General features: G+C 40.4%; 1 protein-coding gene across 2 annotated transcripts in view; it reads right to left on the minus strand.

Annotated features, from left to right (window-relative positions):
- LOC127238019 (neuronal acetylcholine receptor subunit alpha-7) overlaps window positions 1-27,671 on the minus strand; it is a 127,340-nt gene that overhangs the window by 45,083 nt on the left and 54,586 nt on the right. For both annotated transcript variants that reach the window (XM_051206477.1, XM_051206476.1), the window contains one exon: window positions 27,210-27,319. In XM_051206477.1, the coding sequence (XP_051062434.1) occupies window positions 27,210-27,319 (110 nt within the window). The remainder of the gene's footprint in view (window positions 1-27,209; window positions 27,320-27,671) is intronic.

Consider the following 27,671-nt stretch of genomic DNA (forward strand, 5'->3'; position numbering starts at 1 on the left):
TGCTTTCCCAACTCTCTCTTTCTCACTCCACTCCTCTTTTATGGATACTGTGAGGGAGGCTGCCTATATAGCAGAGAAGGCTCTCACTATATAACTACACAAACTTAATCTTGGACTTCTCAGAGTCATTCAGGACTCTGAAGAAAAAATCATCTGTTGTGTAAAGACAAAAATCTATGGTGTCTTCTTGTGGAAGTCAGCTGGTACAGATAACACATTAAAAGTATGGTGACTTTGAAGGTGCAGAGAAGCCAGAAGAATGACAGGCAGCACTCTGTCCTAGGAAGAATGACACAAGGCTAGTGTATTCTCATTCTCTCTAGGAAAATAAAATAACATATAGATATTAGTCTGCCCCCCACAATGCAAACACCAAGTCCCATCACCACAAGTTCAATGAAGAAGGAAAAAAGACACCTTTCCTATAGATGGCTAAAATGATGCTAGAAAAGGCCAAGTCTGGGTGCAGGGCTTAGTTTTAGTTTGGTAGTGACATCAAGTAGATAGGTTACAGTGACCGCCTACTTGATGTCACTACCAATGTGTAAATGCCTTGACTTATGACCTTCATTTTCTGATTATATACTTTTTTTTTTCTTCATGTAACTACTCTGCAGCAGGACATGTCATTCATGGAAACGTCTATCCAAGATTCTTCTGATCCATGGTTGCTCATGTTTGAATAAACTTTCTCTCATTACATTAAAAAAAAAAATTCATCAGCCATACCAAAAATCTAAGAAATTCTTATCTCTAAGGAAAAAAAAGTGGTATATGCTAAAGCTGAGATGGCATATCCTACAATTCTAGAATTCTCTGACTTGGCTTTTAAAATCCCTCCCATATTAATGGATCAGAGAACAATGAGGATTGTCCCTGAAACAAAGCAGAAAGGAGAAGTTCTCAGCACGAAATAGTAGATAAAAGAGAAGTTAAGTGGGAAACTGGAACTGAAAAATGGAGTAACTGGAGTTACAAACATACAGGCAAGGCTCAGTAGTGGAGCAGAGTGTGCCACAGGGGGGAAAAAAAGTGTGTCTTGAAGGTGGATGGCTATTATCCAATCTGAACCATAAGGTCAAGGAGAAAAGTGTCTTGAAAATGAGAGCAAAGCTTTCTGGGAACAAAAGATGCTAACAAGACCTAGTAGTGTTTGAGTCCAGTCAATCTCAGAAACAAAAGGTTCAGAAAGAAAATGAGACTGAAAATTATTTGAAAAAGCAATGGCTAAAGACTTTCCCAAATTAAGCAAAAACTATAAATCCAGAGTTCAGAGGCTGAGTAGAACCTAAGTTGAACCCAAAGAAAACCAGGCCAACACTCATTATGATCAAACACTGAAAACTGAATGGAAGGGAATCTTAGAGTAGCAGCAGGTGGAACATAGAAAGAAGGACACAACAAAATGCTAGATTTGATCAGGGACCAGAAGCTGGTGCATAAATGTGCCTCAAGTACTGACAGGGAATGACTGTCAGCACAGGACTCTCCCTGGAGACGCTGTTCAGGAATATTGAAATAATGAAAAAACGCTGAGACGAAGTGAGCTGATGACCAGGAAAATCACTTTGGAGAAAAATGCCCCAAGGAAGTTCTTGAAAACAGAAATAAAGAAGATGGTAACGTTTTTATATTTGAACCAATAAAAAAGCATAAATGCCATTATGCCACAAAACTTGATCTATATGTAACAGGTAATACCCAAAACCACTCTAGGACAGGTAATCAGATACTCTCAAAATATTATACAAATTCTCTCTCTATGTATTTATTTATTTATTTATTTATTGACTAAAAATATTTAGGCTAACCTACTGAAGGGCGGAAGAGGAAACAGTGAAATGAAATATTAAGGCAAAAATGACTACAGGACCATCAGGCAAAGTAGACCTTAGAGTATAGAAAAGTGAGAGACAGATATAAATTCACCTATCCATCAAGGAGACACAGCAATCAAAATTGTGTTTCCAAACAAGGATGCTGTAAAATCTAAACTATGTTTGAGGCTTCAACACTTCTCTTAGTAGAGATGTCAAGACAACCAAGCCAGGGAGGCACAGGGACACTGCCCACTATCTACCACTGGGATTTAAATTGATTTTCAAAACTGACTACCAACAACATGGAAAATTACATTTTTTTTTGTTTGTTTTTGCACCTTTAAGCACTGAACGGGACAGACAGATCCTGAGCCACAAGACAGGCCTAAGTAAATTTTTAAAAAGTTAAATATCAAGTGTGGTTATCTGTTCACAGTGAACTCAAACCAAATTGTGGGAACCCACAGAACTGACTCAATTTCATTTTGACTTAAGGCCAGAGAGTTTTTGCCTGTCCTTGCCCTGGCCTTAAGTCTGGCCTAAGATATGAATGCAACAGGATGTGTGGTCCCTGCATGTCCTGCCTAAACAACACAATACTTACTACTACTTTATGTTTTGGGTATTAAGAAGGCAATTACACTTGCTTGTTCTTTTTATCTTGGTAAAGAAGTCTTTTGCCTTCTCCCCCTCTTTTGATAGGGTATAAAAAGACTGAACAATAAACATGGTGGTTCCTTATTCACTGAATGCACTCCCAACTCTTATATTTTGCCTAATTACTTTCCTCAATCCACACTCCTTCCAAGTAAGGACCAGACAGACTAGCCAGCTGACTAGACAAAAGGCCCCTGTCCCTGTAAGGATGAAAAAACTTAGCCTAATTTTCCCTAGACTCTGCCCCCTAGCAGTGAGTAGGGGAAAGGTAATTCTTGACTGTTTACAACAGGGCGGTTTACGGACAGCACCTGTGAGTGAATGAGAACAGGAAATGAGCCGTGCCACACTACCCAGAAGCCCTAGCGAAAGCAGACTTCCTGGGCTAAGTGTGGGCTTGTCACACTACCCAGAAGCCCTAGCGAAAGCAGACTTCCTGGGCAAAGCGTGGGCTTGGATAGTTCAAATTGATTGGTCCGCACTGGATGCTATGAAATGATTGGTTTGTGATGCATGGGCTTTGTTGTAACCCTATAAAAGCTGTCTGAACCCTGTACCCAGGGTTCCCAGTCCTCTACCTCACGTGGAGTATGGCTGTGGACCCCAGTGCACTGGAATATAAAAGACCTCATGCTTTTGCATCAAGACCACTTCTCATGAGTGATTGGGGGGGCGGCGCCTTTCCTGAGTCGGAGCGTGAGGGTTCATGCCCTCCGCGGGTCTTTCACCCCCAACTGGTTTACTACACCAAATGTACTTACAATGAAGACAACAGAAGTTTTCACACCCATAGAAATGAAATACATTTCTAATCCATGATCCAAAGAGAAATCAGGGAAACAAACTCCAAAACAACCCTGCAAAGAACTGAATGAAACTAAACTGGCTCACAATAGGAACTAGGGAGAAAGCTGTGCTAGTGAAGTGCTTCCTACTCAAGCATGAGGAGTTTAAAAAAAAAACTTATATCACAAGCTTAGAAGATCCCATGGCGTGTATTGGCCAGGAGTACCTAAATATGACACCTAAGTTTGTTCTCTAGCCTCTATATACATGAACATGCACTTTTGAACACACACACACACACACACACACACACACACACACACACGTATGTGATCTTCTGGGAAAGTGGTGAAAAGCAAATTACTAAAGTCAATGTTCCCATTAGGAAAGACACAGTTTGGAAGCCACACTCTCTGCTCAGACATCAAGACTCCAGGAGAAGAGAAACCAAGTAATGTAAGGATGGAAAAATATAGCCTAACTCTCCAATGACCCCAGGAAACTAGAAGTCTAAAAAAGCCCTAAATACCTTAAATTCCAGACCCTGTCCCCTAGCAGTAAGAAGGCAAAAGGTCACATTCTTTGCTGTTTACAACAGGACCTGTGAGTACAGGAAATGAACTTTGTCACCCCACCCAGGAGCCCCGCAAATGCAGACCTCTGGGGCTATAGAAAACTGATTGGTCTATAAAGTGCGGGCTTGGATGGTTTAAATTGATTGGTCCACACCGCACGGCTCTGGATGCTATGAGATGATTGATTTAAGATGTGCGGGCTTTGTTGTAACCATAAAAGCTGTCTCAATTCTGTACTCAGGGTCCTCAGTCCTCTACCCCTGGGTGGCACATGACTGTGGACCTCAGTGCACTTGGAATATAAAAGGCCTCATGCTTTTACATCAAGACTGCTTCTCATGAGTGATTTGGGGTGTCGCCTTTCCTGAGTGGGAGCATTAAGGTTCACACTCTGCAGGTCTTTCAGTAACAATAAGGAAGGGGAAGTAAGGAGCACAAATCCTTACAACTGGGAAGAGGATAATGAAACCCAACTAGACAGAAATCAGCTTCCTGGAAGATCAACGAAGGTGACAAACCCAGCAATCATTCCGGGTGTACCTACAGACCTAGATATAAAAAGGAAGTGGGGAGGGGGGAGGAAGACCCTAAACCTCCCTGCACATTAAAAACATAACAGGAAACACGTTTTCCTTCAAAACCATACATCTCCCAAACTCAGCCAATGGATATAGGTAAGCTGAAGAGCTCTAAGACAATGAAAACAAAACCTCAGTTTATCCTTTAAAAAAGAAAATCCAAAACAAAATATTTAAATTCTGGTGCTTGCCTAGGAGAATTCTTTCAAATATTTAAAGTAAAGTTGGTAGAAATTCTACTCTCTTCCGGAAAACAAAAGAGGATGGAACAATTACCAACTCAATGCATTTTAAGAGGCCATTATTATTCTGGCAACCAAAACACAGTGACTGTACAGAAAGAAGAAAATAAAACAAAACCCAAAACTAAAACATTTACCTTCGCTCATACAATCAGATAAAAATCCTCACAGAAGATCAGCACATACAACTCAGTAGCAGTAACGAGGAAGCACATACAACAAGTACGGCTTGTCCAGTGAGTAAAATATGGACATCAGGCTTAAATGTCAAACTTTTATCTATACAGGTTTTTTTGGGGGGGGAATGGGGTGGTAGTGGAAATAAACTTAGGTGTGAATCTTTGAGGATTAAAGTTAGGCAAAGACAGCAAAGACACCAAAACATAGTCCAGCAACATCTGATAAAAATAGACTTTATTAAAATTAAACAAAATACACTTTTACTCCATTGAAGAGTCTGTTAAGAATGGAAAAAGAAAAGCCACCTGAGGATGTCACACACAGAACAAAAGACTCACATCTGGAATATGTAAAAATTAACTTTAAAACAGAACCCTCAATAATCCAAATAGAAAACAAACCATAGACAAGATAGACATTTGACCATTAGCCACTAGAGGAATGCAAATTAAAACACAGTGAGACACACAATTGCTCCAGACCGATCACAATGGCTAATATGGAAAACAGTGAGAACAACTCCTGGTCCAGAGGCAGAGAATCCCACCCCCTGCTCATGTTTCCTGTGGAAAGGTATATGGAATATCTGCTTTAGAAAGAAAGGATCCATGTAGTTACCACATAGTCTACAAAGTGCTTATGTGTTCAGAGACATGAAAATTTATGTATACATACAGACACACAGACTGTAAGAATGCTCATAGCAGCTACATCTATAATAGAAAGTATAAGTCTCCCAAGTAAATGTTTAAGCAAACTGTGGTATATTGCGGTTAAATAAGGATAAACAAATAGACCAAATAGATGTTTATTCAGGGGTAAATAACTTACAACCTAGACAGATGAACACCAGCAAGTTCCACCAGATGCTCTCCTGTCCGAGTCCCGCCAGCAAGAGAGCATTCCCTGGCTCTCCCTCAGACCTCCTTCCACAGGTCACTTCCGCCCATGGCTCCACCCCCAAATGGGCGTGGTCAATGCCACAGAAGAAGACAAAGTAGATATCTCACTACAATTCCCCTTTTAGTCTAAAGAAAAGATTTAGGCTTGATACAAAACAGTGAATAACAAGTGTGCTCTAAGAACAGGAAATTCGAGAACAAAATGACCTACATATCTAGTCCTAGGGTAAAGGCATAATGGAGTTTACAATAAAGTTGTCCTAAGCTAGAAAACGTAAGTCTAGTACCTAATATATCTAACTAGGAAGAGAGAATAATAGTTGTGATAGTTTAATCTTCAACCTCATCAAGACCTCATCAAGAAAATAACGATACTAGGGTAGACAGGAAGTGCAGATGGGCAACTTCCAAAAGGTGCAGCAAGGACAGAAACAGCAAGCTACCTGGACAGTCACCCTAGGTCTCACAGCAATGTTGGTACACAGTTTTGGCTAAGGCCAAGAGAACTTGACAGACCACAGTAACAACAGGGAAGTAGCGGCAGGCGGAAAAACCTTACTCGTTACATATGGCACCCACGTGGCTAATAAGAACTTGCACTTAAAATTTAACAAAAGCTTAAAAAAGGGTTTTTAAAAACAAAAGAACAGAGACAAGCAAGGTTTCTTGGTAACAGCATTTTTCTCGGTTAGACTCTAATTTGCGAGAGACAAGCAAATATTTCTGCAGCTCCTTTAAGGGAAGATTCCTGACTCAGCATAAGCGGGAAAAAACTGCACGGCTTTAAAAAAGCACAGCTAACAATTTATTGGTGTATATGAGATGGCAATGGCAGTAACCACATCTGCTGGATGGCAGCGCAGACCAAGGCAGTGAACATAGCTCTCAGTGCTGGCGGTAAAATAGCCGCCTCCATCTTTGATAAACCGCAACAGAAACAACTATGACTTTCATTTTAGCAATGTTGTTGTTTAACAGATAAAGACTTGTGGCTACAAAAAGATAAAGATTTACAGTAAAGACAGATTCACATAAAGTACAAGCTAAAGGTTTACAGTGTGTTTTTAAAAACACATAGGCTTGGGAGAGAGGGAAAAAATGGTTTTAAAAATACAGCGAGGAGTTGGGTATGGTGGCACACGCCTTTAATCACAGCACTTGGGAGACAGAGGCAAGCAGATCTCTGCGATTTCCAAGTAAACCTGGTATGGAGAGTAAATTACAGGACAGATAAAAGTTACACAGAGAAACCCTGTCTCAAAAAATAAAAATTAAAAAATAAAAGAAACAGAGTAACAATAAAGCCACGTAAAAATGAAAAGCTCAGAGAGAATCTGTATACTGTATGGCATTATATTGTTTTTATATTGTTTGACTGCTGAGGAAACAACCGACAAAAGAAATACTGCTGGATTAATTCAATTTATGTATTTTAAAAATGCTTTGACTCCAAAATTTAAGTCTGAGGACAAGTTACTGGGGAAAAGGATTTCTATTTTTGTTTCTACAGAAAATGAAAAGCTATGGGTTCCTTCCAGGCTAATGTGGTTTGAGCAAGCCAGACCCCCTGAAACAACGTTCCTGGTGATCCAACATTCAAAACAGCTTGAACAAGGCAGCCTTGCAGACTACAGCCAGGATTTCTGCATCTTCTTAGGATCCCCATGACAGTGCCCTTTACCAGCAGGAAGTAGTTTGGAAAAAACAACGCCCAAATTCCCAAATGTGTGTTTTCATTTAATTGGGGTTGGTTATAAATGGTTAATGATCACAGCCAATTCTTTTTAAAGGTAAAAAGGAATTATGGTCTACATATGATTACTTTGTTTTGGAAAATGGATTTTCATTTATTGATACAAATTTAAGGTCAATTTTGTGATATGTATATTTCTCCTTTTATTTAGATATTGTGTTTATATAGCTCATTTAAAAATGTAATGTATAATTTAGTATAGATTTTAGATAGTTACCTATAATAGTCAAAACTTATAGCTAGGTGAGGTTGGTTTCCTAGATATGCAGAGATGTATTTGAGATAGATAGGCATTCTTCAAACCTTTCAAAGACCTACAGAATATGGCATTTAAAATGGTATAGGGTTTTTCTTGACAGTGAGACATAAATGTTCCTGGCAACACTACCTGTATCAGAAAGGAAGATGGACATTAAAGAAACACGTTATGGAGTTTGCCTCCAATATGGCAAGACTAGCCATTTGGACAAGATACTTCTCTTGTCTGAACTGTTTGACTTTGTGCCGTATAAACTGGACATGCAGGACCCACAAGAAAGTGACTGCTGATTCAAGATAGACATTGCTACAGAGTTCCTGCTTCATGGAAGAGTCTGTCAGACATTCTGCAGGACACAAAGAAAAGTGACTGACAAACTGCCAATGCAAGAAGACAGTTTAAAGTTTCCTGCTTTGCTGAAGAGTCTGCCAGACACACTATGGCCTATGGGCTGAAGATGGAAGATTTCAGAAGAACTTCAGGTGACTGACAAGGCGAGATGTCTCTGTCATTTCTAGAGTTTATATATTATCCTTCTGTGGTCTTTGATGGAGTTGAAGACAGATAGTTATGGTTATAGTTTTCCTTAGTTAGGCCTAAAGATAAGTTACATATAGGACTTTAGACACACAAAGATAGATGATGGAATATTTTCTTCAAATCTTGCTAAATGTTAATGGACTAAATATTGTTAACTGTGATTCTTACTTGGTAAGTGTGATATATTTTGCTCTGTTAAGGTTCAAATCTTTCTTTTTATTTAGACAGAAAAGAGAAGATGATGGAAGATGCCATTATGTATGTATGTTTCTCATACTGGTTAATGAATAAAGCACTGTTGGCCAATAGGAAAGGAAGATAGGAAGGACTAGGAGACAAGGACGAAAGAGGAAGTAGTAAGGAGGAGTCAAGATGGAGAGTCTGGAGAAAGCAGAATGCCGGCCGGCTCCCCAGTAAGAGAAAACCACATGAAAATACATAGATTAGCAGAAATGGGTTAATAATTAAGAGAGAGCTAGCCGATAAGAAACAAGTAACTGGCCAACAGCATAATATCAAATACAGAGTCTTGGTGTGTTAATTGGGGCTGGTGCAGCGTTAGGACCAGACCAGCGGCGGGCGGGAAAAACCTTTCCTTATAGTGGTCCACCCACACTGTGGACCTCTACTCAACCAGTCTTGGAAGATGGAGAATTTCCTAAGTACACTGTCCCTGAAATGTCATAGTCATAGAGGAGAGCTGATTAGTGCTTCACAGGGTTAGGGCAGGGTCTTGGGGATGAAATCATGAGAAGGATGGCAGATCTCTGCAGAGATGAGAGATGGGAGAATTCTTAACTTCAGTGACAGTATACAATGACATATACAATGACAATGCTTAGAATTTTTTTTCAATTTTTTAAAATTTATTTTTCTTATTTTAATATAGAATTGTACACAAATATTGTATGCAAGCCAGGCAAGGTGGCACACACATACAATCCCAGCACAGAGGCAGGAAAACTGATGAAAGTTTGAGGACATGTGAGTATATGCAAGATGTTCCTGGCTTGTTGGTATTATATAGCAAGACCATGTCTCAAAACAACAACAACAAAAAAAAAAAAACAAAACAAAACAAACAAACAAACAAACAAACAAAACAAAGAAAGAAAGAAAAAAGAAAAAATGAAAGAAATCCATGTATACAAATCCAGGAAACCTGAATAGCCCTGAGAGTTGTAGCAGTATCCATTTCTTGTGTTTGATATAGTATTTGAGTTAAATGTTATTACTGGACTGGAAAAATGGCTCGGTGGTTAAGAGTATATACTGTTCCTGAAGAGGATCTATTTTGATTCCCATCATCACTACTGGATGACTCAAAACTACCTGTTACTCCAGTTCCAGTGGATCCAACACCCTCTTCTGGTCTCCATGGGTATATGCATAAACCCACAGGAACACACATGAATATACACAATTAAAAGGAAAAACCAGAAATCTTTAAAATCACATTTTTAGTAGAAATTAGTAGATGTGATTCCTTGTACCTTTCCCCCAATTTCTTATGATATATAATTATTTCAAGATTTTTAAAGTTTTATAGTTACCAAGCACTAAACAATGGAGACTTAGTATTAATTCACTGGAGTATTAATGCTTATGTTTAAAATTACCATTAAAATTATGGTTTATAAAACATGAGAAGTGTTTCTGAGGACTGAGAAATGCTATTATCACAACCACATGGAATGCACTAAGTGGATGGAGTGAAGGAAGATACATAAAATTAAATTTTGCTTCTTATTGAAAGAGGCTTAGAAGTTAAACAACATATATTTCCCCTGACCATAAGCCCTACATTCTGAAATCTGATATTCTCTTTGTTTTCAACAAAGCCACCATACAGGGAATGACAACCCCCAATGGCAGGACAGAAAGCACAACCTTCTAGGCCAGATGGCACTGCTATCCAGTTGGCCAACAGACAGTGGATAGAAAGCATAGGACTGGTTCTTAACCTTGCATAAAGTGTCAGCTGGGAGTAGAGGCCACACCATGAAGAACATCAAAAGAACCATCAGAGGCATAACACACCTCTCCTATTAACTAAAGATGTGCCTGGGATCCTGCAATGACTCATTAGAGTCCAGTAGTGATGCATCCATGGGAGAAATGAGCAGCACAGCCAGTGCAAAGCAGAAGTATTAGGATGCTTACATTCAAGGTCCTGCTCCTCCTTCTCCAGGAGCCCCATGGTGAGAGCTCTATTCATCATTCAGTTGGTTTTCCCAGGGACAGCAGGAGGAAGACAAGATTGTAATTGAGGTTAGAGCATGGGTTGAAATTCACAGCTTTCAGCCACCCAATTCCTCCTGGCTTCTACCTAATTAAAGGACTGCAAGCTGATATTCACACTCAGCAGGGCAGAGTTTCACACCTGCCATACCTGTAAGACACAGAGCAATCTCCAAATGTTAGATGTTTAGGAGGTTCTCAGAGATAAAAGAACATGAGGCAGAAGCCACAAAGAGTTGCTGGCTCCCTAAAACAGGATGATGTGAGGTTCAAAGAGCCAGACAAGAATTTTGGAGCACACCAGGATTGTCAAAGCCAGTCTGAGATCTCTTCTTAACTCCCTAGGTGTGTGTACAAAGACTGCAGATAGGCCTTGGTGAGTGTGTCCTACCTGGTACCACAGTAATACAGCAGTTCTAGAAACTTGATCCTGGGACCCTCATGCAGCAATCCTGCTCCAACATTCAACTGTTTCCCAGCACACAGGGAGGCAGGAATAGAGTGTGAGGAAGAGCACACATCTGCTCCTGAGCTGTTTTACTCTGCTGAGTTTGTAGCCTCCTGAAATGATGTGTAGAATGTACACCCGATTCTCCCTCTCCACATTTTATGGTTATCAGCACTAATGTGAGGCACATTCCATCTCAATTCACTCAACATTCTTCAACAGCTAAATCAGCTATTAACTCATCCATGCTTGAACCTGTATATCAGTCCAAGTTCATCACCTAGAAGTAACATCATCATTGGCTCATACTCACAATATTGAAATCTCTTGTTCTTAACTTTCTTGGTGTTATGGCTTGTGTCTCCACCACAGAGGTGAGCATGGGGATGTAGCTATTGCTTATGCTATTTTGGAGACCTCCACCAAAAGACATGAATACAGGGTCTTAAAATGTTGGTTTACATGATCAGAGGGTGAACAATCCTGTGAGCTGGGGAAAACCAAAAGATGCTCAATCAAAGCTGTGATCTCAGAATAATAGATACTAATGGTGCTTCCTCCATTTGAGGCTGAGGCCTGGAGGGTCCCTTGAGGGTCCATGGTAAGCTGAGGCCTGGAAGCTCCCTTGAGGGTATGTGGTGAGTCTATACTCAAAGGCTGATGGATCTGAAGTCCAACTGATGCTCCAGAGAACAGCAGTGACATCACTCATCCAATGCAACTGTGGGAGATTCTGTTCTTCTGTTCTTCCTTCCATCCAGCCACAGCCTATCAAATGCCACTTGGCAAACCTGCTCCTCCATTCCCTGATCCACTATCTCTGGAAGCAAGCACATCTAAACATCTTTCAATTTAGGGCCCAGGGATGCTTGGTAAACACCTGCCACTTGGCTTCATTGCTTCCATGCCAAGGCTCAATGGAGACCAACTAAAAGTAGTCCTGAAGTTTCAGTTTACCCTAAAGCAACACCTGACTCCATGAAAGACCACAAACTGGGACCACCCAGACACCAGCTAGGAATGAACCAATCAGCATCCAAAGGAGATACCTAAAGTTCCAACCACTGTAGACAGAATCACCAGATGTCCCTTAACTCAGCACACACCCATCCCCTTTCACCATGACACCCCTAGATAAATGTCAGCCAATCAGAAATCCTGAACCTTAGGAATCCCCCACCGAACCCTTGCTATAATAAAAACTCCACCCCAGTGGAGCTCTGTGCTTTCTGTTCCTGCCAATGCATTGGACACAAGGAGAGTCCAAGTTCAACCCTGAATAAAGGCTCTTTCCTTTTACATATGGGATTCAGTCTCCTTGTTAGTTTTTAGGACACTCTGCAATCTGGGCATAACATTAACCCAGTCAAGTATACAGGTAAAACTGACCATTACAGTACCAAAGTCACTTTGGAGCAGCTATGCAGAAAACCAAACTCTGGTTGGCTCAAACCACAGCTTTTCCACTTGTGATTCCCTTCCAAGAGTTTTACACAACTCTGGGTAGAGAAGCATACAAAATACATGTATGAATCAAACATTTACTGACTTAAAATCACAAAGAATTTTATGTTTTGTGACAGGGTCTCATGTAGCCCAAGCTGACCTTGAATTCACTATCTAGCTGAGTATGGACTTGAACTCAAGAAACCCCTGCTTCCCCAGGTACTGGGATTATAAGTGTGTCCACCAAGCCCTGCAATGAAATATGTACTGTAAAATAATTATTTACAGTTTAACATTCATTACAGATAGAAATATATTGGCATACTAATGAAACAGATACACTGGCTTATTTGATTATTTAATTAAAATATCTAATTATTAAATATTAAATCTTGGCAGAACATTAAGTATCACAGGTCTCAGAGAATTTTTAGTTGATTGATATTTTGATTTTATAATCATAAATGTTGAGAGTGCCCCCTTATACAAATAGCACAATACTAGTAGAAGCATGTTCAGGGTCACTTCAGAAATTCTTGGAAATTCCATTATAATCCCTAGCCAAAATTTATTTAACAACTTTTTTTTAATGAACACAAGTCAGCAATTCAAACAGAAATTTTAAAAATCAACCATTCAAATACAATATAATTCAACTTATCCTGATTTGATATGATACATACTAAGAAACAACAACAATAGAAAAATATTAAAAGTTTGTTTTACATTATTAAGTTTCTGTTCCTTTAAGAGTAGAAAAGTTATATGGCTTTAAAAATCCACAGGAGACAGTACACAATGGTATTGAATCTGAGCTGAGGGTACAGGCATGACCTCCTCAGGACCAGCTGATGTGACAGTATGTGTACAGTGTCTGTGTGTGCTGGGTTCTGAAGTAGACTGCAGTGAGGCTGTGCAGTATGCTGTGTGTTCTGAAGCAGCTGCAGTGAGGCTGTTGAGTGTGCTGTTCCTGAAGCAGCTGCAGTGAGGCTGTGCAGTGTGCTGTGTGTTCTGAAGCAGGCTGCAGTGAAGCACTGGTATGCAACACAGGCTTGTACTGTGAAACACTACAAGTTCACTGTGCAGTTTATGTTTAATTAATTTTTAGTTGTTCAGAAACTCTTAACTGTTGCTATTTTTTCATAAATTTCTATTACATTCAGTCATGTAATCTGATCAGGCTCATGGCACACAATTCAAGGAGCTGACACTTAAAAACAAAGGTTTGTATCCAGCAATTCTGAAAGCTGAGAATAAAGAACTAGCAGACCCAGTAGCAGAAGTACCCACTGTCTGGTTTGTAGAGGCATGCCTCTTAGTACATCTGCCCTGTACATCTCATATAGGGTCTGGTGCCATTTATAAGTGTCCCACCAATGGTGTCATTGCCTCCCAAACCCTGCAGTCTGATGCCACTAACCTGGGGGTTGGGATTTCAACACATAACTGGGTTGGGAGCACAAATACACAGTTAAGACATGTCACCCCCATCTAAGATGTGGATCCATCTGACATTTCAAGTGTAGGCTGTGTTTGCTATGTTCTTGTATACAGTATTTAGCCAATGGTGAGTGCTGCCATTGAATCTTTGTGTGATTTGAAGGTAAATTCTTTTTTAAGTGTTTCAAGAATGCTTAAAATAACTGCTATCCTTTGGGTAAGGATCCTTCTTTATATATTTTAATCCTGCTTAACTAACAATTCACATTTCCTGGAAGAAGTTTTTGCCAATTTCACCTTGGTGATGATGAATTAGTATTGACTGCTTGGCTTTTGAAGCCACATGACTGTTACTATATTTTCTCAACAGACAACACGAAAGATCTACCAAGTCTTCTCATGCACTTTGTCTTTAATCCTTATTTGTCAAATAAGAATATTAAATCCAGCTTTCTTTTATAATATTTTACAGATGACTTCTAAATGCTTCTATTTTCAATCATGAGACCACCTTGATTAAAATCTACCTTCAGTTTATATCTGATAATTTGACTTTGATTGGTTTTATGGCCCAATTTTGTCTAAAGGAAAATTATTTAAGTCTATTCGTGGTTAGTGACTTTAACTAATTGCTGTTTTCCTATTATTTGTCCTTTTGCCATACTCCCTCTATTATTGGGAGAAAGAAAACTTTTCCATTGCCCCTAGAGGCTCAGTGTCGGAGACCTGTGGACTAATGTAACTAAGATTAGCAGGAGCAAACCAATTTTTATTCATGGATGCATGAGCACACAGGAAAATGTGACTTTCCAAATAACCCAAGATGGGTGACTCAGCAAGCAGCAAGAGGAAGAAAAGGCCTCCGTGGAAGATCAAGGGAGTTCACAGACAAGGGGAGGAAACAAGAGTTGGGGATGTTTATTTGTGCAGCTCCAAGTGACCTACTCTGATGTATTCACAGTCTTCACAGACTTCACTGAAAAGGGATCTGGAGAGCCTGCTCCCAAAGGCTTGTGCCTTCAGTCAAACAGGAGGCTATGCAAAGGTTTTCTGTTCAAGGTCAGGTGGCTATAGCTTAAAATCATCTTCAAGGCCAGGGCAAATCATGTGCCCAGACTGAGGAACACCCAGGATCCATCACCAGCATCACCCAAAATGAAACAACAAACAAAAAACAAAAAAAAAAAAAAAAAAAAAAAAAAGAAAGAAAAAAAATCAAAAGAACCAAAAATCATAACAAAATCAATCACCTTCACTTATTCTGTGGTTCAAGCAGACTTTGGTATTTACACTTCATTCCTTTCTGCCTGCATATTTTTTTTTGCTGTTCTTTAACATCTAATAGTATGGAAGGCACAACACTGCCTCTGCTCCTCTCAAAGCTACTATAGCATTCAACAAAGATATTAACCTGTACATCTCTCACTTGCACATCTAACTTGGACCTGTCTATCATACACAAATCAGAGAAGTACATCTGTAAACTTCCACTATTATTTCTGTTATTCCTAATCTCTTGTTGACCTAAAGAGTCAAGTTTGCACTTAAAAATATGTCAGGCAGTCTGAACAAAGGAGACCTGCCTATCCACGCAGGACCACCCGTAATTTCCACCTGCTTGGTCTCTGACCCCCACCACTGGTCCTCTACTGGAGTCCTGGGCCCCTCCCAGAGATCCGCCTATCTCTGCAGGACCACTCTGAGTTCCTGCCAGCAGGGTCCTTGACCCCCATAGCAGAGGCTCTGCTAAAGAAGCCTCAGCTGGAGAGTACCAGGCCCAGGCTAGATCTGCCTATAGACACAAGGAACATCCAGAGTCCCAGCCTTCAGGATCTTTGAGCCCCAGCACCAGTTTTCTACTGCAGCCTGACTGCTGACCCCCAGCCCTGAGCCCCCTAACTGTGGAGAGACCTCCCAGAGAGCTTGGACCACCCAGAGCTACAGATATCGAACCTCTGACCCATATAAGCCCACAGGGCAGAGGGAGAGAGGGAGAGACCCCACCAACACCTACTGGAAGAAGCTATGGGAAGATGGCAATACAAGAAAACACCTAACAACAGAAAGACAAGCGTGACACCACCAGAATCTAGGGAATCTACACCAACTAGAACGGAACACAACAACAAAGCAGATGATGCAGAAGGGAACAACTTAAAAATCATCATCATAAAAATGATAGAGGCCCTCAAAGAAGATGTGAGAAAATCTCTTAAAGAAATGGAAGACAAAACAAACAAAAAAGTGGAAGAAATAAACAAAATTCTTAAGGAAAGTAAAGAAAGTACAGAAAGCCAAGTTAAGGAGGTGAAGGATAGGGTTCAAGACTGGAAAACTGAAATAGAGAGAAAAAAAAAAAAGGCAACACAAACTGAAGGAATGCTGGAAATAGAAAAACTGGGCAAAAGATCAGGAACTACAGACGCAAGCATAATCAACAAAATTCAAGAGATGGAAGAGAGAACCTCAGGCACGGAAGATAAACTAGAGGAAAGAGATTCATTGAACAAAGAAAATCATAAATCCAACAAACCCTTAACACAAAACATCCAGGAAATGTGGGACACTGTGAAAAGGCCAAACCTAAGAATAAAAGGAATAGAGGAAAGTGAGGAAGCCCAGCTCAAAAGTGCCGAAAACATATTCAACAAAATCATCGAGGAAAACTTTCCAAATCTGAAGAAGGACATGCCCATGAAAGTACAAGACGCATACTGAACACCAAATAGGCTGGACCAAAGAAAAAAGACCCCTCGACATATAATAATCAAAACACCTAGCATACAGAATAAAGAAAGAATATTAAGAGCAGCGAAGAAGAAAGGACAAGTAACATATAAAGGCAGACCTATGAAAATTACACCTGACTTCTTCATGGAAACCCTCAATGCCAGAATGTCCTGGATACATGTTCTACAAGTACTAAGAGACCACGGATGCCAGCCCAGGCTACTATACCCAGCAAAACTCTCAATCACTATAGATGGAGAAAACAAGTTATTTAATGACAAAACCAGATTATCCCAATACGGATCCCAATACTGAACCTAAAGAAAGGTCTAGAGACCTACAAGACTGCCGCCAACTAACAATTTGAGCATCTGTGGAAAGGCTACCATAAATGCCCTTCCCGGATAGTGAGATCAACAACTAATTTATCCATGGAGCCCTCACCTAATACTTGTTGGAAACAGAAGCAAATATCCATACCTAAACACTGAGTCAAACTAGAACCCAGATGCAGACAGAGAGGACAAGATCAGGTTGCAGAAACACATAGAGACAGCTGACCTGAACAAGGAGGAGCTAATGGGCCCCAGACTGATAGCTGGGAATCCAGCATGGAACTGACTCAGACCCCTCTGAATATGAGCAGTCTAAGGGCACTCAGACAGTGGAACCAGGATGTATCCCTTGTGCATAAAAGGACCTTGTGAACACATCCCCCATGGAGGGATACTGCCTTAACCTAGAAACAGGAGAGAAGTTCTAGTCCCTACTTCAAATGACCTGACAGATCTACATGACCCCACCTGGATGGCATTGCCCTACATGTGGAATTGGGGTGGGGGAAGGGAGGGGAGGGTGGTCAGGGTGCATGTGAGGGGGCAGAGAGTTTAAAAGGGAGGGAGGGAGGAAGATAGGTAGAGGGAACTGGGATCGACATGTAAAATAATAAATTTTAAAAAAAAGAAAGGAAGAAAGAAAGAAAGAAAGAAAGAAAGAAAGAAGTTAGAGTTTCCAGGAAGAAAGAGAGTCTAACTTCCATTGAACTTCTCTGGTTATAGTTGGCTAATCAAATAGGAAATTTCTGAATGTTAGTTTTACTACACATATACACATGTTCTTTTTTTCCCTACATGCTCTTATTGTGGATAGGAAGAAATCATTGAGATCAGGAATGTGACAGGGCTGTCCACTACCCACACTCCTATCCAATATAGTAACTGAAACCTTAGCTAGATTAAAAAGACCACAGCAAAAAATTAAAGGGATAGAGATAGGAAAAGAGAAAGTTAAATTATCCCTATTGGGATATTAAATTATCCCCAAAAAATGTTATTTAAAAACTTCCAGAAAATCATAGTCAAGATATGTGAGAAAAACAATCCATTTTCAGTAAAAGTTTAAAAAATTCTAGAAATGATTAATACTTTAATAACAGTGTAGGGTACAAAATCAGTATCTGTTCTAAATATGAGTAACAAACATGCTGAGAGTGAAAACATTCCCATTCCCAACAGACACACACAAATACATAGGAAAAGATCTTTTTAACAGTCTCTGGAAAAGGCGAATGAGGAAGAAACTAGAAAAGGGAAAGACCCACCCTTGCTTATGTGTGAGTAGAATTCACATTGTGAAAATGACCATCCTATTAAAAGAAGTTTATAGATTCAATGCAATGCCAATCAAAACCCTAATGGCATTCATCACAGAGACAGAAAAGAACTCTTCTAAAATACATATTTTCATGTGAAGCCTTTATTACATTGAGATGTATTCCATTCAGTCCTACATGTTCTTGGATTTATATCATGAAGCCACCCTAAAATTCTTAAGGACTTGGGCCAGCCAAGGCAATTCCTGAAAAGTTTCTGCACCCTAATAGGCCTCTTCACTGACACATCAATCCAAACAAACCAAATTAGAAAAACCCCATATTTAGTGGATACAGTGCTCCAGAATGATTCCCAGCTTCAGAGAGGAGATGGCAAAGAGGAACTGGAAAACCACACATCTGTCTTCTGGGGGTCAGTTTAAATGCCCTGTGGGAGTGGTCTTGAGCATCTCTGGGGTGGGGGCATCATTTGGCAGGCTTTCTGAGATGCAGCAGAGTTTGGATAGAGATAGGGGAGGGGGCTTGAGGTAGAACTTCCACCATAACATTCCAGACTCTTTGGATCTATGGATGCCAAGGGCTGGAGTGAAGCTTCCACCCTAATAATCCCAAGCAGAAAATATTGCTAGAAGGGTTTCAAGTTATCTTTCAGAGCTATAGAAATACAAACAGTATGATACTGGCACAAAGATAGATTTATAGTCCAATGGAACAAAATAGAAGATCCAATGAGTATACTTAACTACAGCCATCTGGTATTTGACAGAGATGACAAAAATACATCTTCAACTAGCCGGATGTCTAAATGTAGAAGAATGAAATTAGACACATATCAATCACCCTACACAAAACAACTCCAAATAAATTCAAGACCTCAGTGTGTAACCTGAAATGGGTGAAAGTGAAAGAAGAGAACACAGATAGTACACTATGATATCAGTCAGTATAGAAAGAACTTTCTAAATAGGACTCCATTAGCCTATAAATTGTGGTCAACAATTGGTAAACAGAACCTCATAAAACTATTTAAAAAAACCAACTTATGAGGAAACAATCAATGGAGTAAAGAAGCAGCTCACATACTGTGAGATATTTTTTTTTTTTTAAATTTGGTCATACATGTAATGGAGTAATATCCAGAATATACAAAGAACTCAAAACATTCAAAAAACAAAAATTAAAAATGGGTTATGGATCTGAACAGAGAGTTCTCGGTAGACAACATAAAAATGGTGAAGAAATATCCTTGAAAGTATTTAACACTGTTGGCAACTAGAGAAATGTAAATAAAACGACGAAATTTCATCTTCCCCAGTCAGAGTGGCAAAGGTTAAAAAAACTGACAGTAAATTCTGCCAATGATGTAGGGAAATGGGAACCCTCATTTATTGTTAAAATTGGTGGAGCCACTATTGAAATCAGTGTGGACAATTCCAACTGATGTATCAGTTACCCAAATGGAAAGAAGGTATAGAGAACTTTGGGCCACAGGGATGCAGCTTCAGAGGAAACAGGCTCACTCCACTTTAGGACCCTGCTGCCTGATCAGACATGGTGCAAGCTGATTCATCTCATAGTGTGTTTCACACATTTCAGTATTTTATATTTCCTAGATATTGTGAATAGACATAATAGACATAGCTGAGCAACTCTCTTTAGAGTAGGATATTGAGTCCTTTGGGCAAATGCCAAGGACTGGTGTAGCTGAGGCCAGTCGACTTTTAGTCATTTTAGATAGCTAACTGAAGGACAGTAGAAATGTGTACAAACTCCCACAGCAGGCTCAGAGAGAAGCCCAGATGATCTTGGCCTCATCTATGCTTCTCACCCAATTTTTCTTAGCCAGCTCATGGTGATACTAAACTTCCCATTAGGTTACTACTGTTTAACATTTATTATAGTCTTCACAATCCCACTGCCATGTCTAAAACTCACCACCAAAAGCTGAACTGTTGGGCATGATTGGTTTGTGGCCTCAGGGGTATAGAGACTAGGGAGAATTCCATATACTGGACTGATACCACATACTTGGCCATCAAGATGCAAAGGCATCTCAAGAAAATACCCACAGAGGCTCCCCTCTGTTAGAAATTCTGCTCACACTCTCACAGGGTAATTGGAACTTGTCACTCCAAGTTCCATCTCTGGAAGACTCCTGAAGCAGTTCACCAGGGACTGGGTCAAAAATAAGGTAGGCATCAGATACTGAGCAGAACTCATTATGAAGTGACAGTTGTGGAAATCCCACAGCAGTTCAGGAACACACTAGATCCCCTTCTTCAGTCAGAGAAAAATGCTAATAATAGCGCAGGCAGTGACAATCTTTTGTGGTCATACATGTAATGAAATAATATCCAAAATATACAGATACTTCACAGCAGCTCCAGATTTGTGGGATATATTACTACTACTACTATTACTACTACTACTACTACTACTATAACACATGTATATGCTATATAGTGTTAAAAATCAAAGTATGCATTGTTATTACCTCAACGTTTTTTTACTTTGTGGTCAGAACATCTGTAACCCTTTCTTCCAACTTTCTTGAAATGTATAGTTCCTGTTATAGTTTGAATCCCACCAATTAAAGTCTTTATGATATTACTGAGAGGAAGCGAACATTTTTAAGAGATGGGTCTTGGGAGGCAGAGGCAGGTAGATCTCTGTGAATTCAAGACTAGGTCTGGTCTACAGAGTGAGTTCCAGGCCAGGACAGCCTCCAAAGCTATACAGAGAAACTCTGTCTCGAAAACTATAAGAGGAGGAAAAAAAAAAAAAAAAATAATAATAATAATAATAATAATAATAATAATAATAAGAAGAAGAAGAAGAAGAAGAAGAAGAAGAACAACAACAACAACAAAAAGAGGTTGTAGGCAATGTGGTCTATCCTTAGGGAGGACCATAGGACTCCAGTGTATCTGATTCTCTCCATGTTTTTACCTCCATGTAGTGAGGGCAATTGATTCTGGATTGAAACCTCCAATCCCATGAGCCACAATAAGCCCATCCTCTTTTTAAATTGTGTGGATATGTGTGCAGTGGTTTGAATGAGAATGGCTCCCATATTTAAATGCTTGGTCCCCAGTTAGCAGAACTGTTTGGGAAGGATTAGGAGGTGTGGCCTTCCTGGAGGAGGTGTTTTAATGGTGACTGACTTTGAAGTTTCATAAAACCAACCATTCCCTTTCTACCTTGTGGTTGTGTTTCAAGATATGAATTCTCAGCTACTGCTCAAGCACCAAGCCTGCTTGTCTGCTGTCATGCTCCCTGCCATGATGGTCATGGACTCAAACCCTCTGGAACTGTGAGTTCCAAATAAGCATTTTCTTTGGTATGTTGCCTTGGTCATGGTGTCTTATCACAGCAATAGAAAAGTGCCTAAGACAATTTGTTACAGTGACAAAAATAGCTAAACAGATAATTATTATTATTATAATAAATACTCACCATACTATACAACTTAATTCACACAAATTTAAAATCTAGGAGTTCTATAAGTCTATGTACTTCACAGACAGGACTAGGACATGAACAGTGGTAAACCAGAAGGTAAATCACCATAGAGCTAGCTCTGTGACTTTAGAAAAGACATCAAGCATCTCTGAACACCAGTTTCCTCTCTTGAGGAGTATGGATGAGCATTCCAACTTTAGAGTCTAGGAAGGAAAAAAAGCACTGGCACCAAGCAAGGGCCCAGTAGATGGGATTTGGCTCCAATGTGTTGAAGTAACAAGTCAAGACAGTACTCAGTTGATACCACAGAAACTTTTGCAGAAGGTACAAAATGGGACAGCTAAAAGTCAGCTACTCTGGTATACACAGCAGCTTCCAGGCAGTCTACATTAGCTGGGTCCACAGGGACATGGGACAATGTCACTAACACATCTTCCTTTTCTACAAGTTACAGATAGGCTCATTCTTTATCCTGTCCCTAACTCTCTCTCTCCAGTTGCTGAGCTTATCTTACCACACAATTCTTTTGGCCACATAGGTCCCTTCTATTCCTAGAATGGATCTAGGGACATGTTCTTGTCTCAGGGCTATAAAAATAGATTAAAATGTAAATGATTACACTTTCATAGATATAAATGAGACATTTGTCAAAAATGACATGTAAGGCATTAAAAACATAATGAGGTGCCTCCAGAAAGGTGACACAGGCACAGCAATCCAGGAAAGTCACTTGACCTCTGAAGAGAGGAATTCCCCCACCAGACAGAAGCTATCTGCTTTCCTATGGATTACACTCATTGACTTTGCTATTGTGTTTCCAGAACTTCCAGAGTTAATAGTATTCAGACAGCAAAAGGCATAATCTACTACAAAAGCAAAAAGCCAGCCGGTACATGGAAATTGCTCCACTGAGCTGTCGGTGGACCCTGAGTGTCTCAGCCTCGTTTGGGCATCTCACCTCTCACAAGCACTCTGAACAGGCCTTTGCCCTACTGCTCTGTCTCTCCCCTCCCTGACACCACAGAACCTGCTATGTGAACCTCTCTACCCTGCCACTTATTTCAGTCCCACTGTCTCCTTCCCTGCTATTTTTCTGGGAGCACCTACAATCTGTCACATGTTCTTCACCATTCTCCATGGGACAGGGACTTGATCTGGTCTGACAAAGTGGCATCCTTGGTTCACCACAAAATGTATAATGGTAGTGTGGGGCCTTCATTCAGTGTTGGTTGAATGTGTCAACAAATGAAAAGCAAACATTATCAGCAGCCAGCAGAAGCTATGATGGGCCTTGTGGAAGGTGAGTCTGGAAATGCTAACAGATTGGTCAGCACCCCTCAACTCTGGAAAAGATGCCTTTGCTTCCCACCCACACGGTTTAGAAAGAGCACCACCATTAGTTGGGGACACTTGATAACATGGATACTCCAGCACCCTGATATTAACTCTTCCTTCTCAAAGGTCACAGTGGCAAAAGAGTTCTTCAGGAGATTTCTGTTGCATCCTAAAACTGTCTGGTAACTTCTGAGACATGTCCTCGAGCCTATCAGGGCCCATCCCTGACTATATGGCTTTGTGTACTAATGGGGCCAACCTCAATTGGCCCTATTTCCAAATACCATGATGCAAAAGGTAATAAGTCTCATAACACTAACTAGTCACTCTCTGAACCCCATTTCACTTACGAACCTGTGTGGAACCTCTGTGAACACACTCTGGTCCATTGGAATAGGAACCATCTACTAAGATGTAGAGCCAGGCTTTCTGTTCTCTCCACTGCCTCCCTTCTGCTTTACCTAGCTGAGAATACCCATCCTGACACACATTCCAAGAAGCCTCCTTTCAATGTACAATACTTCACTCTGCTGGTGTGATCCCCACTGAACAATGAATTTGGGTCTATAACTATGCTGGGTCTAAACCTTGAGAGTAGATTTGGAAAGCAACATTGATAAGGTCCTGACAGCTACATCTCCAGAGGCTTTCCAGTCCTCTTACAGGTCAACTAGACAGAGGCTCCAGGGAACTAGCAACTTTTGTACAAACCTCAGCCCCAGCCTCCCAAGAACAATGTGAGATGGCCACACAGCACTTCCTAGTGGACAAGGCCCAGCTGCCACAGTGCTGTTTGCTTTCACCATCCTTTCTATCACAGTCCCCCTCCTAACCAGCACTTCTTGGTAACATTCCCCAAATAAACTACATGCACTCACATTCCAACCCTGAATTCACTTAGAAGAACCTCAGACTCTCCACAGAGGAAAACATTCTGTTCCAATGGTGTGCCATTCATTAGCTCCATCAGGAACCTTAACAGGCTGGAACACACAGTCACTTCCACAGGTTTGCCATCAACTATGGAGCCACAGGGACATGGAAAGAAAGACACCTGCCTACAGATGTGCAAACATAGCTCTGCACAATCTATGAAAGAGATGCCTGACTACCAGTGCTATTCCCAAAATCAGAGCTGACAAACACATCTTTAAATATATTCATTAAATGCTTCCCATTATCATTCATTTTTTTTTCTCTTACTAGGCAATTAAAAAGATTTTAAAAAGATACCCAGGGAGGCTGGGGCAGTTGTTTGCTGCTGCATGGGGCAGGGACCACCTCTACGTAAGAGAATTACACCTCTGTAAGAGAATTACAGAATTCTCTTCTGTAAGATGATTTAGTGACACCAGAAATACATTTAACTCTATCTGAAAAGGTAAAACTGTGACAAGCCATCTATAATTACTACTCATTTTGAGCTAGCTTGTGCTTAGGAAAATCCTTGAACTGACGGCTCCAAATGAAGCAGAATAAAGTGATGGAGAAACAACTGGAATCAGCATCAGGCAGAGCTCTCATTAATGCCCATTCTCTCCTCAAAGCAGTCCAGTTGGCTGGCAGCACATCCCTGGTTCCCATCCATCAAGAAAAGGTATCAGCCCGTTCCACAAATGGTTCAGGGAGAGCTGCTTTGTCTCGTAAAGCACAGAAAATGATCTCTTAAACCATAGTGCCATACACATGGACTCCAACACCAAACTGGGACAAAACATCAGTCATGGTTGTGAGGCATCTCCAGGGGTCAAAGAATGATAACATTTTAAATTCTTTCTTTGGGATCAGCACCTATACCTTCATCCACCATGTGGATGTCTTCAAAGCAGGCTAAGTCCTGAGCCATAGCTACCATCCCTGCCAGGTGCCCTGGCTAAGTGTGTATCACACTTCAGCCCCAGTGACCACAGTCTGCAAATGCCACATGATCAGTCTGTTCAGGCCAATGCATCACAAAAACTAATAGAGGAAGACTGAGATTTTTCATGCCACTCAGTTTGAGTAGTTTGCTTTGTAGCAATAGATAAATGACCTAAGTCTACAGCTGGCTCAAACACAAGTCTCGGCAATCTGTGCATTTTACATTCTACTTGTGTGGGAATCAAAGCCAGAGAGCAAATAGCTGATTCATCACAGAACTTGCATGCCCCATTGCATGAGTTACTTTTGTGTTGGAGTTGACCAAAAGACCTGGCAGAAACAATTAAAGGAAGGAGCTATTTCTTTTGGCTCACAGTCTCAGACGGTTCAGTTCATGGTTGTTTGGGCCCATGAGACTGAAGAGAACATGAAGGCTTTAGGAGCTTCAGGTAGAGGGCAGCTGTTCATGTTATAGGGGGAAATGTAAACAAAGATAGTGGACAGGAAGTGACAAGACATACTATACCCAGAAGGACCCCTCCCTAACTGGAAGAAAACATACTTCTTCCAGCTAGGACTACTTCTCAAATTTTCCAGAACTTCTCCTAATAGCACTACCAGCTCTGGAGCAGGCTTTCAAAATGAATCTGTGTTAGATACTTTAGATTCAGACAGTAACATTAACTGCTTAGAAAAACTAAAGTGGAAACTGAGGTGGCCCCTCTGAGCTCCCATGAGGGATATTTTGCTATGGAGAAAGGAGCATGAAGCTGCTAATGTGTGTTATACAAGTGTCCTGTAAGGGATACCTTCCTAGAGCCTGGTGCCATATGTCAGGTAAAAGCTGCTCTATCTGCACTCCTTGAAATTAATTCTACAGACTAATTAGTAACTCTCCATTAGCCAGAAGAGTGGAATCAGCAAACACTCATGTTAACAGTCTACTTTTTTTTAATTAACAGTCTTATACACAGCCATAAAACGATCTCTAACTGTCTCATTATCAAAATTCTATTACAAAAAAAACAAAAACAAAACATACTCTTACTTTCACAAAAAATTCATCAGTTATAATTTATAGATAACATCATCCCCTCCCACCTATGAACATAAACTGCCATTGAGCATTGGCACTGAATAACCTCCCTTTTCCAGAGGGTCCCACTAGGTATGTTGCAAACACTACAGAGATTTCTTTACAAATTCTAAATTTGTTTTTACACGCATTTTTACCTTGAAATTCTAAACCCTAGAACCTAGAAGTGTGACTGCTTTTAGAGACAGGCCCAGAAAAGGGTCAACTAAAGAGTTAGATGTGGTATTTCATGCTTGTAGTCCCAGCATTTTAAAAGTAGAAACAGAAAGTCACAGGTTCTAGGCTAGCCTTCACTATATAGCAAAATCCCAACACACACACACACACACACACACACACACACACACACACACACACACCAAACAAACAAATACAAAAAAAACAAAACAAAACAAAAAGCAATATCCCGGTAGAGAGATGCAGAAGAAGTCAAATCTGGCTACCCTTTCAGCTCAATCATCTGTCCTCTGGAACCATGAGCATACAAATGTCTAGCCTTGAAAGATGGTGCTGTTCCAAGGCAGACTCGGAATATCAGTGTAGTCTTCAGGAAATGGATGACCCATACCTCAGCTACTTCACCCACAGCTGTGACAACAAACTTTGCTGTTTCTAGAACTTAAACTTGCCTAGAAACTTTCTTTGTGGTCATCTGGGTCTGCAAATTGAATTGCCTTGAATTACAAATGAATCCTTTATTTTTTGCCCACAAGATAAAACCATTACTGTCATCAACATTATGTGACTCTTACAGATCTTCCTCAGCCTGTACCCATGCTTTTGTGAGAAGCATGCTCTGCAGGAACTCAGTCAAAATGCAACCACTATCTAGTGCACCATGGGGAACAAGTCAGATAAGAACCTAGTAGTCTCCATTGCACATGCTGTCTGGAACCTTCTGCTGTGGATTATAGTGGCTGCCATTCAGATAGCAAAGGAGCTGCTTTAAGACTGCTTTAAATCCTGTAAATGGAGAACAATCATGTGCATCTATAGTGGGGTCCCTTGGATGGAGCACCTCTGGGCAGCATGTGGGACAATCTGAATTTACATGCAAATACAGCAAATACCAGCAGAGGGACAGAGCCATCTCCCAGAGACCTGCCCACTTGGAAAACCCTACAAGAAGCAATGAATGGCTTCAAATTAAAAATAACACAGTCAGCTTTTCTGTAAAATCCTCAAATATGCTTTATTGCTACATGCATGCAAAGAAACATCATTTTCCATCTGTCAGATGTGCTTACCTGTTATAGAGGAGAATGTCTGGTTTCCAAATCTGGCCATCTGGGAAACGAACATTCTTCACTCCGGGGTACTCGGACATGTTCCACTGCAAATAGTGATCTGTCCAAGACTGACAGAGATGCAGCATTAGCAATATTTTGTTCCCTGGCTTACTTCTACTTCTCGTAAGAAATTACTAGGGAAGTCCAAAGCCAGAAGAGTTGAGACATGATTCTATAACTGAGCTGGTATCTATAAAGTATTAGGAAACTGAGAATTAAATAATCCCTTCTAAAATGATCTAGAATAGCATAAAAATCGTATTTGGGGACCTGCTGTCACCATGATTACTTTCAGATGGTGGCATTAAAGCTAATTCCAACTCGCTGCACACCCTGGGCTTAGGCTTCTCCTCCCTGCATAGACAGGTTACTCCCAACCAAATTAGTAATTGTTCTGCTTTCAGTTTTCCCTGAAAGGGC

This window comes from Phodopus roborovskii, unplaced genomic scaffold, assembly GCF_943737965.1.
Source record: "Phodopus roborovskii unplaced genomic scaffold, PHOROB, whole genome shotgun sequence".
In the NCBI taxonomy this organism is placed as follows: Eukaryota; Metazoa; Chordata; class Mammalia; order Rodentia; family Cricetidae; genus Phodopus; species Phodopus roborovskii.